General features: G+C 35.2%; 1 protein-coding gene across 1 annotated transcript in view; it reads left to right on the top strand.

The window, feature by feature from the left end:
* LOC112408008 (alkaline ceramidase 3) overlaps window positions 1-17,897 on the top strand; it is a gene marked incomplete at its 3' end in the record, with an annotated part of 109,438 nt that overhangs the window by 54,118 nt on the left and 37,423 nt on the right. The window contains exon 2 of the mRNA XM_024757514.1: window positions 12,375-12,485. Within this exon, the coding sequence (XP_024613282.1) occupies window positions 12,375-12,485 (111 nt within the window). The remainder of the gene's footprint in view (window positions 1-12,374; window positions 12,486-17,897) is intronic.

Below are 17,897 nucleotides of genomic sequence, written 5' to 3'. Positions count from 1 at the left end.
TTAAACTCTTATAGAAGAAATTTAGCCTTTATTTTCTGTCATTCCCTTATATTATTAATATTTTAATTTTAAATTACAAGAACAATATAACCACATTGTAGAAAATATGAAAAAAAGAAGAGAAAAAGCCATCACTTTACCATCTTAAGACTCTCTTATTTTGGTGCTTGGGGAACCCTCATCAGGCATAGTTTGGCCCAGCAATGATAAACATATATGTTTTGGTAAAAACAAGTTTTATAGTTGTTATCAGTAATAGTTATCAGTTTTTTCCCTCTCTGCTCCGAATTCGTCATTTATCTTATGCTCTGTGAAAATGGACCTGGGCCCTTTAAATTTGCTTCCTTTGCCAACTAGCCGGATGTTAAGCTTTGTCAGTAGAGTGCGCTGGAGAGACGTTGCAAGAGGAAGAGTTTTCCTTCGTGGTTGTTGTGTGCTGGCTTGGTGGCTTCTTAAGTGCCTGGCTCTTGCAGTGCCAGTGGTTCATTCAGCCTCTGTCTCATACAATGCCCAGATCCTGAAGTTTGCTCAGCTTCTCCAGTGCCAGCTCATGCATTACTGCAGTCAGCAGCACCCAGTGGCCAGTAGCTCCCCACTCCAGGTGATCAGCTTTCCCCCGCATCCCAGAGGGCAGATGAAAGACAAGTTCCTAACGGTGGATTTTCACTGAAGTCAGCAGGGGTGGCATCACAGCAACTTCTCTGCTATTTGTTGAGCTGTGGTCATGCCCTCTCCCACAGGGTCCGCATCTCAGCCCTGGCTGAGGCCTCTTCTTTTAGTGTTCTGTCTCCATCTTAGGAGAAGTGGCTGTTCCTTACATCTGCTCTTCCTATATTCTGTAGAGTTCTCTTTACTTACTACTAGACAATCTCTCATTACTCCAGTTCCCTCTTATAGTTAATGATTCCTTATAGTAAACTTTTCCTGTTCAAATTACTCTGTGGCTTATCACTCCTGATTGGACCCAGGCTGATAGCATTTTTTAACCAAAACTTTTCAGTCCATGAAAATTTCTTGTGCATTCTTTTTGTTCAGTAAAGTTAAATTAGCTAGTATGCATATATCTCCTTATTTACAAAGCAATTTTGCATCTATTTTTCTTTAAATCCACTTTTTAGAAAACAAACTTTTGGGCTTCCCTGGTGGCGTAGTGATTAAGAATCCGCCTGCCAATGCAGGGGACACGGGTTCAAGCCCTGGTCCGGGAAGATCCCACATGCCGTGGAGCAACTAAGCCCGTGCACCACAATTACTGAGCCTGCACTCTAGAGCCCCCAGGCTACAACTACTGAGCCCACATGCCACAACTACTGAAGCCTGCGTGCCTAGAGCCTGTGCTCCACAACAAGAGAAGCCACCACAGTGAGAAGCCCGTGCACTGCAATGAAGAGTAGCCCCCACTCACCGCAACTAGAGAAAGCCCCCGCGCAGCAACGAAGACCCAAAGCAGCCAATAAATAAATGAAAGCAACCTTTTATTCTTCTTGATTTTATCGTCTTAGCTTCTTGACATTTTTAGTCTTTTTGCTTTTGTGGTTCATCCTTTTCGTGTCCTATTGAAAAATTCTTTGCCACTCCAAGGTTGTGAAGATGTTCTCCCATGTTTTCTTCTAAAGATTATACTGTTTTACCTTTCACATTTAGATCTGCAGTACATCTGGGATTTATTTTTGTATAAGAAGTGTGAGGTTGGGGTCCAGATTCCTTTTTTTCCCGTGTAAATATCCAGTTGATCCAGTGCCCTTTATTGAAAAGACTGTCCTTTTCACACTGCACTGCAATGTTTGTCATAAATCAGGTGACTGTAAATGTTAGTTTGTTCTTGGAATCTTATCTGTTCTACTGTTTTGTTTATCTGTCCTTCCTAATAGGTCGTGATATCTAGTAGTATAAATATTCTAGTTTTGTGCTCAAGATTATCTTGGCTCTTGGCCTTTTAAATTTTCATATAAAGTTTAGAGTCAGTTTATCAATTTGTACCCAAAAAACCTGTTGGGAGTTTTATTGACATTGGTATTATGTCTTGCACATCTTTTGTTAGATGTGTATTTAGGTATGTGACATGTGTTGAGGTTATTGTAAATTATATGTGTAGCATCAGAGTGGCAGTTACAGGTTCAAGTTGTTGGTCTGACTTGAGTAAAAAATGTATTCAATACTATATTTACTTAGCTTTATATAGAGATAGAGTGTGTATAGCATCTCTTTTATCTGGATGCCCAGTGGCTACTCAAATACACAGATTCAAGTATAAAGAAAGAATTCATTGGGAGTGCAGGCAAAAAAGCAAGTCATCTACAAGGGAAAAGTTCAAACCAGCTGCTAACTTCTTCATAGTAATAGTCAATCTGGAAGACAACAGCACAGTACTTACAAACTTTTGAAAGAAAGAGAGACCCAAAATTTTATAGCTGAGTTATCTTTTGAGTATAAAGGTAAAAGACAATGTTCTCATGCACTCAAGAAGTCAGGGAATACAGCACTTATAAATCCTTGAAAAAACTGTATGAAGATGAATGATGAAATCTAAACAGGTAAAACTTGGTTTAAAAAAAAAAAAAGCAAAATGGAAAGAAAAGCCATGGGGAAAAAGACTGGACCTTGGCACTATATCCATTTAAATAGATACCTGAGACTAAAAACAAAGATGAACATAGAATCATGATATGACCCAGGAATTCCACTCCTACGTATATACTAAAGAGAATTGAAAACATGACCACACAAAAACTTGTATATGAATGTTCATAGCAGCATTATTTACAATAGTCACAGAGTTGGAAACAACCCAAATGTCCAACTGATGAATGTATAAACAAAATGTGGTATAGCCATACAATGAACTCTTTGTCAATAAAAGAGAATGAAGTTCTGGACACATGTATGCTACAACATGGATGAACCTTGAAGATGTTATGCCAAGTGAGAAAAAACAAACACAGAAGCCTACATATTGTATGATTTCATTTATATGAAGTGTCCAGGATAGCCAAATCCAGAGACAGAAATTAGATTAGTGGTCACCAAGGACTTCGGGGAGAAGAGATGGGGGAGTGACTGCTAATGAGTCTGGGGTTTCATTTTGGGCTGATGAAAATGTTCGAAAATTAGATGGTGATGATGGTTGCACAAATCTGTGAGTACATTATAAACCACTGAATTGTACACATGAAAAGGGTTATTTTTATGATATATGAATTATATCTTGATAAATCTGTTCTTTTTAAAAAACAAGGATGAAAAATGTGGTTTGCAGAACTAAATGTAAATCCTTGACAATGTGAAATATATAGTCCTTGAAAATGTAGATATGACTAATAAAAATCAGTACATAGTGGAAGGGAGGTGGGAGGAAGTTTAGGAGTGTGAATTTCTTTGTTTCATGGCAAGGATGCACATGCTATAAAAATTAACCATGTGGGGCTTCCCTGGTGGCGCAGTGGTTGAGAGTCCGCCTGCCAATTCAGGGGACACAGGTTCGTGCCCCGGTCTGGGAAGATCCCACATGCCGCGGAGCGGCTGGGCCCGTGAGCCATGGCCGCTGAGCCTGCGCGTCTGGAGCCTGTGCTCCGCAACGGGAGAGGCCACAACAGTGAGAGGCCCGCGTACTGCAAAAAAAAAAAATTAACCATGTAAAAATCAGGACTCTAATCTTTCAGTCGTTTCATACTCAGTTTTACTTTCTTTTGTTAAAACATTTTTATAAAAGAAGAGCATGTCTAATAGCCTTTAAAACTTTGTCTTTTCTTTCTTAATTTCCATCCATTCATCTCTCTCTGTATACGTAAAACTTAGCAATTCTTTTTTTTTTTTGAGCTGCGTTGGGTCTTAGTTGCTGTGCACAGGCTTTCTCTAGTTGAGGCGAGCGGGGGCTACACTTTGTTGCAATGCACGGGCTTCTCATTGTGGTGGCTTCTCTTGTTGCGGAGCATGGGCTCTAGGCACACGGGCTTCAGTAGTTGCGGTGTGCAGGCTCAGCAGTCGTGGCACATGGGCTTAGTTGTTCCGCGGCATGTGGGCTCCTCCCGGACCAGGGATCGAACCTATGTCCCTTGCATTGGCAGGCGGATTCTTAACCACTGCGCCACCAGGGAAGCCCCTTAACAAATATTAATGATGATAATTACTGGGTGTTAGGATATTTGATGATTTAATTTTTTTTACACTTTTCTGAATTGTTTAAATTTTTTTACAGTTAAACGTTTGTCACTTTTTAAAAAAGAGTGAAGTTATGCTAAAATAAACAAGCTACCATCTACTATAACCATTGTTAAATCAAAAAAGTAAGAAACACATAATTTTGTGAATAATACCAGGGGATAAAAGGAGAAACTGCTATCCTCAGGTTTCAGTAAGCATGCATGTATGAATTTATTCATTCTACCAGACTTTCCTGAGTGCCTGCTCTGTCCTTGGTATTGTGCCAGTCAAAAGCATACAGATAGGAGTAAGACATGGTTCGTCCCTGCCCCCAAAGTTCATAGTCTTGTTACTTTTTTTTTTTTGGACAGCTCTAATTTTAGAATGTTTTGCCTTGTATTGAGCAGAAATATGCTTCTCTGTAACTTCATTGAATTTAATTTTGATGTTTTATAGCCATAGCAAGCCTCATTCACCTTTAGTTTAACATTCCTTTAAACTTTGAAGTTGATATTTGAAGACAGCAGTCATGCCATTCCTCATATGACATGTTTTGTTTATTAAGTAAATGATTTCTTTGTTTTAGTATCTCTCTCAGTACTTGGGATCTCTGTTTTGTTTAAAGTAGGGTTCCGCAAATACGTAAGCATTCCAAAAAGAAGCTGAATTAAAGCAGAGAGAAGTAAGATGGTCACTATCCAGCTCTTTCCATTTTTACCTCTAAGTATTGCTTTGAGGTAGTATATTGAGATTTTCCCCCCAAGAATAGTGTACTGTCATCTTTCTGTCTTTGGATCTTTCTCTCAGAGTTGTCCTTATTCTGTCTGTCACAGTAGCCTGTATTTGTGGTCTGCAATTCCTCATTCTAATTTGTAAAACTTTGTGTTATCCTTAATTGAATTTAATGTAGTTTGTGGGACCGTCCCATATCCTCTACCTTTAGAAATGTATTTCTGACTTCCAGAGTATTGACATCTCAGCTAAATTTAATATTATCTGGACCTTTGGGCATGTTTCATTTCCTTTATCTCAGTCATCAATAAAGAATTTCATTAGTTTGAATCCTAGGGCTCTCCTAAACGGCATAATATTCAACATCTTCCACAGGTTTACTTAAAGTTATTGATAACTGCTGTTTGGATATATATCTTTCAGTCTGCCTGGCTCCCCACCTTATATTTTCACACTTCACCTAGGCAAATTACTTTGTTATTTGTATAATCTGGAATTTACTTAAAACATTTTTAATAGAATACTCTTTGATATAATTTTTTAAATGTTAATAAGGGTCTTCTTTGTGCAAACACTGTGCTAGTGCATTTAAGGAGAGGAACATTGGCTGTAAGGACAGATAGACCTGGAATAAAATCTTGGCTCCACCATCTGCTTATTGTGAGAATTTGGGTAAATTATATAATCCCGTAGCTTGACTTTGTTTAATTGGGTGATAATATTTCACAACATTGTTATGAAAAGCAAATGTTAGCACGTGTAAAATGTGAATTCCAGTACCTGGTCCTTAATAATAGGCTCAGTAGATTTTATTGTTCCTGTCTCTCCTTTCAGGGTCTAGCTCAAATCTTATCACATCTGTGAAATTATCCCCAACTATTTTATTCCCTTTCTAAAAGTTTCTTTAATTTTTATTTTATTAAAGTAATGCATTAAAAATAGATAAAAATCCAGCCTGTGCTAGAAGACTTGTAACGAAACCAGAAAGCAGTGCCCTTCCCTAACTCTTTCCTCTCTACCCTCCAATTCTAATCCCCAGAGGCAAAACTTTTTTTTTTAAAAAAACAGCTTTATTGAGGTATAGTTGACATGCAATAGAAAGTGCCTATTTAAAGTGTACAAATTAAGTTTTGTCATATGTATACACATGTGAAACCATCACCACAATCAAGACAGTGAACAGATCCATCACCTCCAAGTTTTCTCATGTCCCTTTGTAAGTCCTTCTCCATCCTGCTCTCTCTTCTACCCCAGCCCTACCCACAACCATTGGTCTGCTTTCTGACACTATAGTATAGGTTAGTTTGTATTTTCTAGACTTAAATGAAGTGTTTTAATCCTTGTCTGCCAATTCTAACATTTGTATCAGTTCTGGGTTGGTTTCAATTGAGTATTTTTGGGGGTTGTTTTTCTTCCTTTTTGTATGCCTGGTAATCTTTTTTGTGTGTGTGGGCGGGGGCTGTGCCATGCAGCTTGTGAGATCTTAGTTCCCTCACCAGGGATGGAACCCCTGCCCCCTGCACTGGAAGCACAGAGTCCTAGCCACTGGACCACCAGGGAATTCCCTGCCTGCTAATCTTTTTGTGTGTGTGTGTGGTATGCGGGCCTCTCACTGTTGTGACCTCTTCCGTTGGGGAGCACAGGCTCCGGACGTGCAGGCTCAGCGGCCATGGCTCGCAGGCCTAGCCGCTCCGCGGCATGTGGGATCTTCCCGGACCGGGGCACGAACCCGTGTCCCCTGCATCGGCAGGCAGACTTTCAACCACTGCGCCACCAGGGAAGCCCCCTGCCTGCTAATCTTTAATTGGATGTCAGATATTGTGCTTCTTACCTTGTTGGGTCCTGGATATTTTTTGTATTACCATAAATAGGCTTGAATTTTGTTCTAGGATTCAGTTAAGTTACTTGGAAATAGTTTGATCCTTTCAGATTTTGTTCTAGCTTTACTGAGGTATAATTGAAATATAACATTATATAAATTTAAGATGCACAAGCGGTTGATTTGATACACATATTCATAAAATGATTACTTCCATAGCATTAGCTAACACCTCCATCCCGTCACATAATTTCCATTTCTTTTTTGTGTTAAGAACATTTAAGATCTTCTCTCTCAGCAACTTTTAAGTATATAATACAGTATTATTAGCTGTAGTCACCATGCTATTCATTAGATCCCCAGACTTGTTAGTCATGTAACTGGAAGTTTGTATCCTTTGAAAACATCTCCCCCATTTCCCCCACCCTCAGCCCCTGGTAACTGCCACTCTATTCTCTGTTTCTCTGGGTTTGGCTTTTTTAGATTCCACATATACGTGATATCATAGTATTTGTCTTGCTCTGGCATATTTCACTGAACATAATTCCCTCAAGTTTCATCCAAGTCGTTGCAAACAGCAAGACTTACTTCTTTCTCATGGCTGAAATGATATTCTGTTGTATATATATACCACACCTTCTTTATCCATTCATCTGTTGATGGACACTTAGGTTGTTTCCATATCTTGGCCATTGTGAATAATGCTGCAATGAACATGGGAGTGCAGGTGTCTCTTTGAGGTCCTGTTTCATTTACTTTGGATATATACCAAGAAGTGGGATTGCTGAATAATATGGTAGTTCTATTTTTAATTTTTTGAGGAAACTCCGTACTGTTTTACTTAGTGGCTATACCGTTTTACATCCCACCAACACATGTTTTACAACCCTTTTCTCCACATTCTTGCCAACACTTATCTTTTTTAAAAAATTTATTTTATTGAAGTATAGTTGATTTACAGTATTATGTTAATTTCTGCTTACAGCAAAGTGACTCAGTTATGCATATATATATATATATGTATATATATATATATATATATACATATATATATTCCTTTTCATGTTCTTTTCCATTATGGTTTATCACAGGATATTGAATATAGTTCCCTGTGCTATATAGGGGGACCTTGTTGTTTCTTCATTCTCTATATAATAATTTGCATCTGCTAATCCCAAATGTGAATAATGCTGCAATGAACATGGGAGTGCAGGTGTCTCTTTGAGGTCCTGTTTCATTTACTTTGGATATATACCAAGAAGTGGGATTGCTGAATAATATGGTAGTTCTATTTTTAATTTTTTGAGGAAACTCCGTACTGTTTTACTTAGTGGCTATACCGTTTTACATCCCACCAACACATGTTTTACAACCCTTTTCTCCACATTCTTGCCAACACTTATCTTTTTTAAAAAATTTATTTTATTGAAGTATAGTTGATTTACAGTATTATGTTAATTTCTGCTTACAGCAAAGTGACTCAGTTATGCATATATATATATATATGTATATATATATATATATATATACATATATATATTCCTTTTCATGTTCTTTTCCATTATGGTTTATCACAGGATATTGAATATAGTTCCCTGTGCTATATAGGGGGACCTTGTTGTTTCTTCATTCTCTATATAATAATTTGCATCTGCTAATCCCAAACTCCCAATCCCTCCCTCCCCCACCACACCTACCCTTTGGCAACCACAAGTCTGTTTTCTGTGTCTGTGAATTTGTTTCTGTTTTGGTAGATAAGTTCATTTTTGTCATATTTTAGATTCCACATATAAGTGATATCATATGGTATTTGTCATTCTCTTTCTGACTTATCTTAGTATGGTAATCTCTAGGTCCATTCATTTTCCTGCAAATGGCATTATTTCATTCTTTTTTCTGGCTGAGTAGTATTCCATTGTGTATGTGTATCATATCTTCTTTATCCATTCATCTGTCAATGGACATTTAGGCTGTTTCCATGTCTTGGCTATTGTGAATAGTGCTGCTATGAATATAGGGGTGCATGTATCTTTTTGAATTATAGTTTTGTCCAGATATATGCCCAGCAGTAGGATTGCTGGATCATATGGCCACTCTGTTTTTAGTTTTTTTTTTTTTTTTTAGAAGATGTTGGGGGTAGGAGTTTATTAATTAATTTATTTATTTTTGGTGTGTTGGGTCTTCGTTTCTGTGCGAGGGCTTTCTCTAGTTGTGGCAAGCAGGGGCCACTCTCATCGCAGTGCACAGGCCTCTCACTATCATGGCCTCTCTTGTTGCGGAGCACAGGCTACAGATGCGCAGGCTCAGTAGTTGTGGCTCACGGGCCTAGTTGCTCCGCGGCATATGGGATCCTCCCAGACCAGGGCTCGAACCTGCATCCCCTGCATTGGCAGGTGGATTCTCAACCACTGCGCCACCAGGGAAGGCCTATTTTTAGTTTTTTGAGGTACCTCCATACTGTTTTCCATAGTGGCTGCACCAGTTTACATGCCCACCAACAGTGTAGGAGGGTTCCCTTTTCTCCACACCCTCTCCAGCATTTGTTATTTGTAGACTTTTCAATGATGGCCATTCTGACCAGTGTGAGATGGTACTTCACTGTAGTTTTGATTTGTATTTCTCTAATAATTAGCGATAAGGTGTGAGATGATATCTCACTGTGGTTTTGATTTGCATTTCCCTGGTGATTAGTGTTGTTGAGCATGTTTTTCATGTGTGCTTAAATCTTTAATCCAGTTTGAGTTCATTTTGTAAGATAGAGGTTCAGTTTCATTCTTCTGTGTGTGGTTATCTAGTTTTCCGAACACTATTTATTGAAGAGACTAACCTTTCCCCAGTGAGTGTTTCTGTGGTATTAGTTTTAATATCCTCTTTCTTTTCTCATTTTATTTATTTGAGTCCTCTTTTTTTGAGTTAGTCTAGCTAAAAGTTTGTCAATTTTGTTTATTTTTTCAAAAAATCGTCTCTTAGTTTCATTATTTCCACTCTGATCTTTATTTCTTTCCTTCTGAATTTGGGCTTAGTTTGTTCTTTTTCTGGCTCTTTGAGGTATTATGTCAGGTTGTTTATTTGCGATCTTTTTTCTTAATATAGGCATTTTTACTATAAACTTTCCTCTTAGAACTACTTTAGCTGCATCCCATAAGTTTTGGTATGTTGTGTTTCCATTTTCATTTGTTTCAAGACATTTTTTATTTACCTTTTGACTTCTTCTTTCCCGCATTTGTTGTTCAGGAGTGTGTTGTTTAACCTTGACATATTTGTGAGTTTCTAGTTTTCCTCCTATTGTTGATTTTTAGTTTTATGCCATTGTAGTTGGAAAGATACTTCATATGATTTCAGTTTTCTTAAATTTTCTAACACTTGTTTTGTGACCTATTATATCATCTGTCCTGGAGAATGTTCTGTGTGTGCTTGAGGAAAATGTGTACTCTGCTGCCTCTTGGATGGAATGTTTTGTATATGTCTGTTAGATCCATTTGGTTTTAAGTGTAGTTGAAATCCAACTTTTCTGTGTTGATTTTCTGTTTGGATGATCTATCCATTGTTGAAAGTGGGGTATTGAATCCCCTACTATTGTTGTATTGTGGTCTATTTCTTCCTTCAGATCTGTTGATATTTGCTTAATATATTTAGGTGCTCTGATTTGGGTGCATATATATTTACAACTGATATATCCTTTTGATGAATTAACCCTTTATTATTACATAATGATCTTCTTTGTCTTGTTACAGTTTTTGGCTTAAAGTCTATTTTGTCTGATATAACTATAGCTACCTTTGCTCTCTTTTGGTTTTTACTTCCATAGAATATCTTTTTTAATCCATTAACTTTGAGCCCATGTATGTCTTTAAAGCTGAAGTAAATCTCTTGAGCCAGCATGTAGTTGGGTCTTGTTTTTTTATCCTTCCAGTCACTGTATGCCTTTTAATTGGAGAATTTAACCCGTTTACATTTAGAGCAATTACTGATAGATAAGGACTTACTAGTTTCATTTTATTAATTGTTTTCTGGCTGTTTTATAGTTCCTGTATTCCTTTCTTGCTGTTTTCCTTTGTGAATTGATGATTTTCTGTAGTGGTATACTTCAATTTCCTCCTTTTTCATTCCCTCCAGCAACAATCTTTTGTTGTGTCTAATGTCGGTTTTTGCTTTGTGGTTACCATGAGGCTTACATAAAACAACTTATAGATATAACTTTTTTCCACACTGATAGCAACCTTGCATACTAAAGCTCTACCCTTATATTACACCCTTTTAGGATTTTGATATCACAATTTATCTGCTTTTTATTTTGTATTTATTAACAAATTATTATAGCTGTAGTTATTTTTAATACTTTTGTCCTTACATCATTGTACTAGACTTAAGTGATTAATACACCATCATATTACAGTATTACAGTATTCTGAATTTGATTATGCTTAGCTTTACCAGTGTGTTATGCATTTTCATATATTTTCATGTTAATAAGTAACATTCTTTCATTTCAGCTGAAAGATCTTAAATATAAGCACTTATAGCTGTAAATTTCCCACTCAGCACTGCTTTTACTACATCCCATTAATTTTGGTATGTTGTGTATTAATTTTAATTCATCTCTTAAGTATTTTCTAATTTGATTGGTGATTTATTCTTTGATACATTGATTGTTTAATAATATTTTGTTTAATTTCCACAGGTTTGTGAATTTTCCAGTTTTCCCTCTGTTATTTATTTCTAACGTCATTCTTTTGTGGTTGGAGGAGATATTTTGTATGATAGTTTATATCTGCCTTTTTAAGTCTATTGAGACTTAATTTATGGCCTAACATATGCTGTATCCTGGAAAATGTTCATGTGCACTTGAGAAGAATGTATGTACTGTTGTTGTAGGGTAGAGTGTTTTGTATATGTCCATTAATTGATATTTGTCCTGATATCAGCTCCTATGTTGAAAATCACAAATTTGGAATTTTGAATGTTTTGTGCCACTATATTCCCTGAATAAATGTATAAAATACTACCCAGAATCAATATACAAAATAGTTTAGCCATCTTTTTCCCCATTTTACTATTTATTTCTGCTATTACGGTTTCTATTGTTTCTTTGCTATTCATGTTTCAGCTTTGTTTTTGTAAAGAGAGGATGAAAAATCAGATCAAGATCCGTGGCCTTTTGTGCTTACTAGAAACAGAAACTAGGAACTAAAAACATTGCCACAAAAATTAAAGTTTAAGAAGAGATGAAAAATGCAAGCTTTGATTTGTTGTCATTCATTTCAAGAAACAAATTAACTCAGTTCTGTATTTTATCTTATCATACTGTTATCCATGGACCACCCTTTCAGTAGCATTGGTGTAAGCTGCTTTTTCCAACTCACTTTTTGCTTATCTTTGAGGTTCTTTCTGAGATACTCTTGCTTTTTACCTTGAGAATTTAGAAGTTCCTTTAGTGGATGTTCTGGTTGAAAATTCTTAGTTTCATTTGTCTGAAGGATCTGTATTTTACTTTGATTTTTGTAAGAAATTTTTGTTGAGTAGAGAACTATTTTCCTTTAGCACCTTGTAAATATCTTATCATCATCTTTCTAAGAAGACACCTACTTAATTTTTGCTAAGGGCTAACTGTGTATATCTTTATTTAAAGTAGTATTGATTAATCTCATTATCTTCCTGTGTGTTTTTTTTTTTTTTTCTATAGGGAATACAGTGAGTAACCTGATTATGATTATACCTCCAATTTTTGGTGCAATTCAGAGTGTTAGAGGTGGACTGGAAAAGCGGTACATTGCTTCCTATTTAGCACTCACAGGTATGTATAACACTTCATCTAAAAAATGATGTGAAAAAAAATGATGTACCATATTCAGACACTGTTTTTCTCATTCTTTCCTAAAATTGTTTCTCAATTTTGTGTTGTTTATTATACAACTTGAGCTCATTCTGAAACTTCTGAATTAAAACTCCACAAATCTTGCCAATATTTGAACTGTATTTTGAATAAATTAAAAAAAAAACAAGATATTTCAAGCATCCAGAAAAGAACAGGGATAATATAACAAATATATCCATGTATCTCACCATCCTTCTTTGTCAGATCTTAACACTTTGCAATATTTGTCTCAGTTCTTACTTTTTCTTTTTTAAAGAAATAAACTACTATAGATAAAGTTGAAACTCCCTTTCTACTCCTGCTTGATTTTATTCCCATCTTCCTCCCAGCTCACCCTGCTAGAGTTAACCTCTATACTGAATTTGATTATCATTTTCTCACATGTTTTTGTATTTATACTATATATGTATGTATCCTTAAAAATATGAAAAATATCATTCACATATTTTAAAACTTTTTGTAAAGGGTATTCTACTATATCTGATCTTCTGCAACTTACTCCTATTCCTCTACTTGTCTGTGAGACAGGGACCGCGTCTTAGTTATCTTTGTATCCCTATTGCCTGGCAAGTTAGTGGTTCTCAGTAAATGTTACATGGAGGGATGAGTGAACTTTACCAGAGCCTAAGATGGGAAAATCACTCTTTCATGTCCTTGCATTATCATTATAGACAAAAATAGCAAAGAAAGTAGATTCTAGTTTGCTTCTTTTATGTAACTTTCTAAATTAAACACAATTTCTTTTGTTTTAGTTCAAGGTAGATATTATTTACACATGGGCAGAAGGGACCTCTAATTACCACAAAACTGTAAGCTGTAGTATATCATATCAGATTTTATATAATTATATTAGTCATTGCATATGAGAGAGTTTAATTTCTGAATCTGTTTCTCATATGTGTGGTGTTGTGAGGAAGTTACTTCATTCATCTTCAAAAGGAATACTTGTCCACAAACTTAGCCCTTTGCTTTAATTCCTGGGATGTTTTAAGAATGTTTATAAAATACCAACAAATCACAATCAGTAATAACAATAAGAATAAAAAGATTTGAGGGACTTCCAAGTTGCCCTAGGATAATACTGACCTCCTGAGTTAGAATTTGTCCATTCATCCTTCTAGAAAACCATACAGATTAAGAAGGAAAGTAAATAAAACCACACTTAGCCCACATTTTCAGCCTTACTAAGAGAAAAAGAATACCATGAACGTCAAATCATTTTTAAACAAGAAATAAACACCACATTCTAGCAGAACTGTCTTTAATATTTTAGACTTGGGGAGGTTTAAAAAACTATATGGAAAAGAGGAGAGAAGAGTTGAGGGCTTAATCTGACAAAACACCAATAGAAAGAGAAAGCTTCATGATAAATGCAAAATTTCTGAAAACGTTATGAGACCTGGTAAATCATAGTACTTGATAAAGTACACAGTACTTTAAAGTACATAGTAAAGGGCTTGAAAGTGTACAAGACCTAAAGTGGCAGTTTGGGAAAGGTATTACTTCTGGAAAAGAAATAACTAGAAAGAGGAAGATAGCCATTGGAAATGTGTAAGTGTAGGGAAAGAAGGAAGTTAGAGTGAGGAATTAAGATCCTACTGAAACAACACAATTATAAAATACATTAGACCTTTCTCCCTGCACCCTGCCCTGCCACCAAAACAAATAAATGTATATGAAAAAGGACACTAACCGTTACTGTTCAGAAGGGGGCAAGCTTGAACTTGAAATCTTTTAAGCCACCCCAAACCTTTACTCTTTCCAGAAAGTGGAACCCCCGCAAAATCAGTCTACATCCATGCAAAGCTACTGTAATAAAAAAACAGAAAATGAGAATCAATACCTTTTGGCTCATGGATGTTCTTTCCCCACAACTAATTATAAAGCAGAAAGAAACTGCAGCACAGTACTCCTAACTGAATTAGCCTCAAACCAATAAATGAATAAAAATTTAAAAACTAATAACACCTATAAAAATTAATTTAAAAAATAAAAAGTAATAACAGAAATAGCTTCCTCACCCCTCAAAAGAAATAAAATTAGAATTGATTAAACTTAGGAAAGAAATTAAGCCTGAATTACAATGTGTTGAGTATTTAATAAGGGCTATTTAAGAAAGAGAAACAAGCAAGAGAATGAAAATGAGATAAAGAAATAAAAAGGGTCAGAGAGAAAGTGATTGAAATGGAAGACAAAGAAGATTCAATACAACTGTAATTGGAGTCCCTGAGGAAGGAAAATAAAACAATGAAACAGATCTTATATTTAAAATTATAATTTTCAAATTAATTTGAAAGAAGACTTTTTGGAAATGGAAGAAGACCCAAATCTAGATATTGAAAAGTCCATTTTTGTCTCATAAAACTGACTTGGAATGGTCAACTCTGAAAGAGACTAGTAAAATTCCTGGATTTTAAAAATGAAAAAAAATCCACACAGCTCCAGGGAAAAAGACCAGAATACTTATAAGGGCAAGAAAATTAGGCTGGCACTAGACCTCATCAGCAACATAAAAAGAAAGGCATCAGTGGAACTGCATTTTTAGTGCAAACCAAAGATTTTATATTCCAACCAAATTGTTTTTCAGTTATCCAGGTTATAGAAAGACAGTTTTAAACATACAAGTACTCATTGAAAACTGTACACATGACTCCTTCCTGATGAATCCATAAGAACTGCTCTCTCTGATTTAGTATCTGCTAGCCAAATGTGGTAATTTAAATTTAAATAAATGAAAATTAAAATGCAAATTTCAGTTCCTCTGTCACACTAGCCACATTTCAAGTGCTCAGTACCCATATGTGGCTTATGGCTACTGTATTGGGCAGTGCAGATATAGAACATTGCCTTCATCACAGAAAGTCCTACTGACTGCATTGTACTAGAGAATGATGTTCATACAACTAAGAGAAGACTGGGCAAACTTGGGCAAAATGTCTGATGATGAGCATTTAACACATTTAACTATAGATCTAAGACTAAAACAGATGTAATAAGGACTGAAGAATAGTGTATGGACGTTATATGGTCTGGTAAAGTAGAGAGAATGCAGTTTTTTAAATGGGAGAAGGAAAAGGCAAAGTAGAATAAGTTCATTGACTATTGCCTATGTAGTAAGTTGAGTATTGAAGAATATGATCTAAAAGTAACAAACTAGATAGTAAAAGGTTAAGAAAAAAAGGGAAGAACTCAGGGTTCTATAAAAGGCATAAGTACAAAAGTAACCCCTAGGCCAAAAAAGCCTCTTTTCTAAATACCAAAAGAATTAAGTACAAAAAAGACATTTCACTTAGAGAAATACATTAAATATAAAGTAATATATGTAACTATTTTAGTAAAACAATATGACAGAGTTGAGATTAAACATCAGTCATATGAATCAGCTTAACTTAATATCAAAAGAAAAAGATTTTTGAATTTCATCAGCAATTAGGATTGAACTTTATGCTATATACAAAAGACACATCTAAAACTAAAGCAAAGTGATTCAGAAAAGTTAGAAACAAATAATAAGAAAGCAGGGGTAGTGATCCTGATATCATATAAAGTGGAATTCCCTTCAAAAAGCATTGTGTGACAAAGAAGGATGTTTTTAATGTTGAAGCCATGATTCAAAGTGAAAATACAAGTTTTTAATAACTCTGTACCAAATAATACAACCACCACTATTATATGGCAGAAACTACAAGAGCTACAAAAAGAAATGGATAGAAACATACGAATAATAGAAGATTTTAATATGCCGTACCCAGTACAAGACAGATGAAGTGAACAAAATATATCAGTAATATCTGGAAGACCTAAAGAGCACAACCAATAAAATAGATCTTATGGCTTTATGCTGAACTTGACACCCTTATAATAGAGAATATACCTTCTTTTGAAGCATACATAGAACATTGATAAAAACAAAACAGTAAGTTCTATTAAGTAGAAATATTAAAACAACATCCTCTGGTCACAGTGCATCCATGCTAGAAATTAACAACAAATTCAAACCATAAAAAAGCTCTTCCTCTTTGAAATTTTAAATCTTCTGTTAACTCTTGGTTGAAAGGGAAAATAGAAATGGAAATTATAGGAGTCCTAAAATACAGTTGTAACAAAAAGTCTGCATATCAAAATCTATGGGGATTTATATAAAGCAGCCATCAGAGCATAATACATAGGCTTAAACAATTAAATAATAATAAAAGATAAAAACTAAAGGTAAAAATTAATTAAAATCCCAACTCAAAAGGCAAGAAAAAGACTGCAGAATAAACCAAATGAAAGTTTAAGGGAGGAAATTATAAAGATAAAAGCAGAAAGTAACAAGATAGAGAACAGAAGAACGTTCTAATTAATGAATCAAAACCTATTTTTTTTAAGAAAAAGTAGACAACTAGCTAACTTTAGAAAAAAGGAAGCAAACATAAACATTAAAATAAGAAATGACAATGAGGAAGTATCCACTGAATCAAAGGAAAAAGAAAATTTAAACCTCTATGTAAATAAATAAATTGGATAATTTCCTAGGAAAATACAATTTGTCAAAATTGACCCCAAAGATAGAAAGCTTTAAACAGACCAATTTCTGTATAGGAAATAGAGTAACTTATTAAGGCATTCCTCCACAAAAGTACTGGGTCCAGATAGTTTCACAGAGAGTTCCAATCAACCTTCAAAGACCTGATAGTCCCAATGCTACATAAATTTTTTCAAGCATAGATAATGAAAGAAAACTTCCAAATTCTTTTTATGAGGCAAACAACATTGTTATGTAAACCTAATAAAAATGCCATAAGAAAGAAAATTAAGGACTAATATTGTGAATGAATATCAGTGCAGATATACTAAGTAAATTATTAGCAAACAAAAAGGAATGATACTTTTTGTAAGTACTACTGATACATGTAACAACATGGATGAACCCTAAAAGCATTATGCCAAGTGAAAGGAACCAAAAGACGCAAAGGACCACAGATTATATGACCCTATTCCTATGAAATTTCTAGAAAAGGCAAAATTATAGAGATAAAAACAAATCATTAGTTACTTGGGGTTTAGAGTGGATGTTGACTGCTAATAAGCATAAGGGAACCTTTGGGGGTGATGGAATTATCACAGAACTGGATTGTGATGATGGTAGCACAACTCTTTAAATTTACTAAAACTCCTAGAACTGTACACTTACAATGAGTGAATTTAATGGTATATCTCAGTACTTGTTTAAAAAAATAAAAACCAGGAAATGGAGGAATGTGCACACTATGTGAAAGAAGGAGGGATATTTAGTCCCTACATCTCAGAGGTGGTGTTGAAGGAAGAAAGAAAATAGTAGAGCAGGAA

This window comes from Neophocaena asiaeorientalis, unplaced genomic scaffold, assembly GCF_003031525.2.
Source record: "Neophocaena asiaeorientalis asiaeorientalis breed wild unplaced genomic scaffold, Neophocaena_asiaeorientalis_V1.1 scaffold481, whole genome shotgun sequence".
Lineage (NCBI taxonomy): Eukaryota > Metazoa > Chordata > Mammalia > Artiodactyla > Phocoenidae > Neophocaena > Neophocaena asiaeorientalis.
The sequence above is the reverse complement of the archived record's forward strand: the minus strand, read 5'-3'. Positions and strand labels throughout refer to the sequence as shown.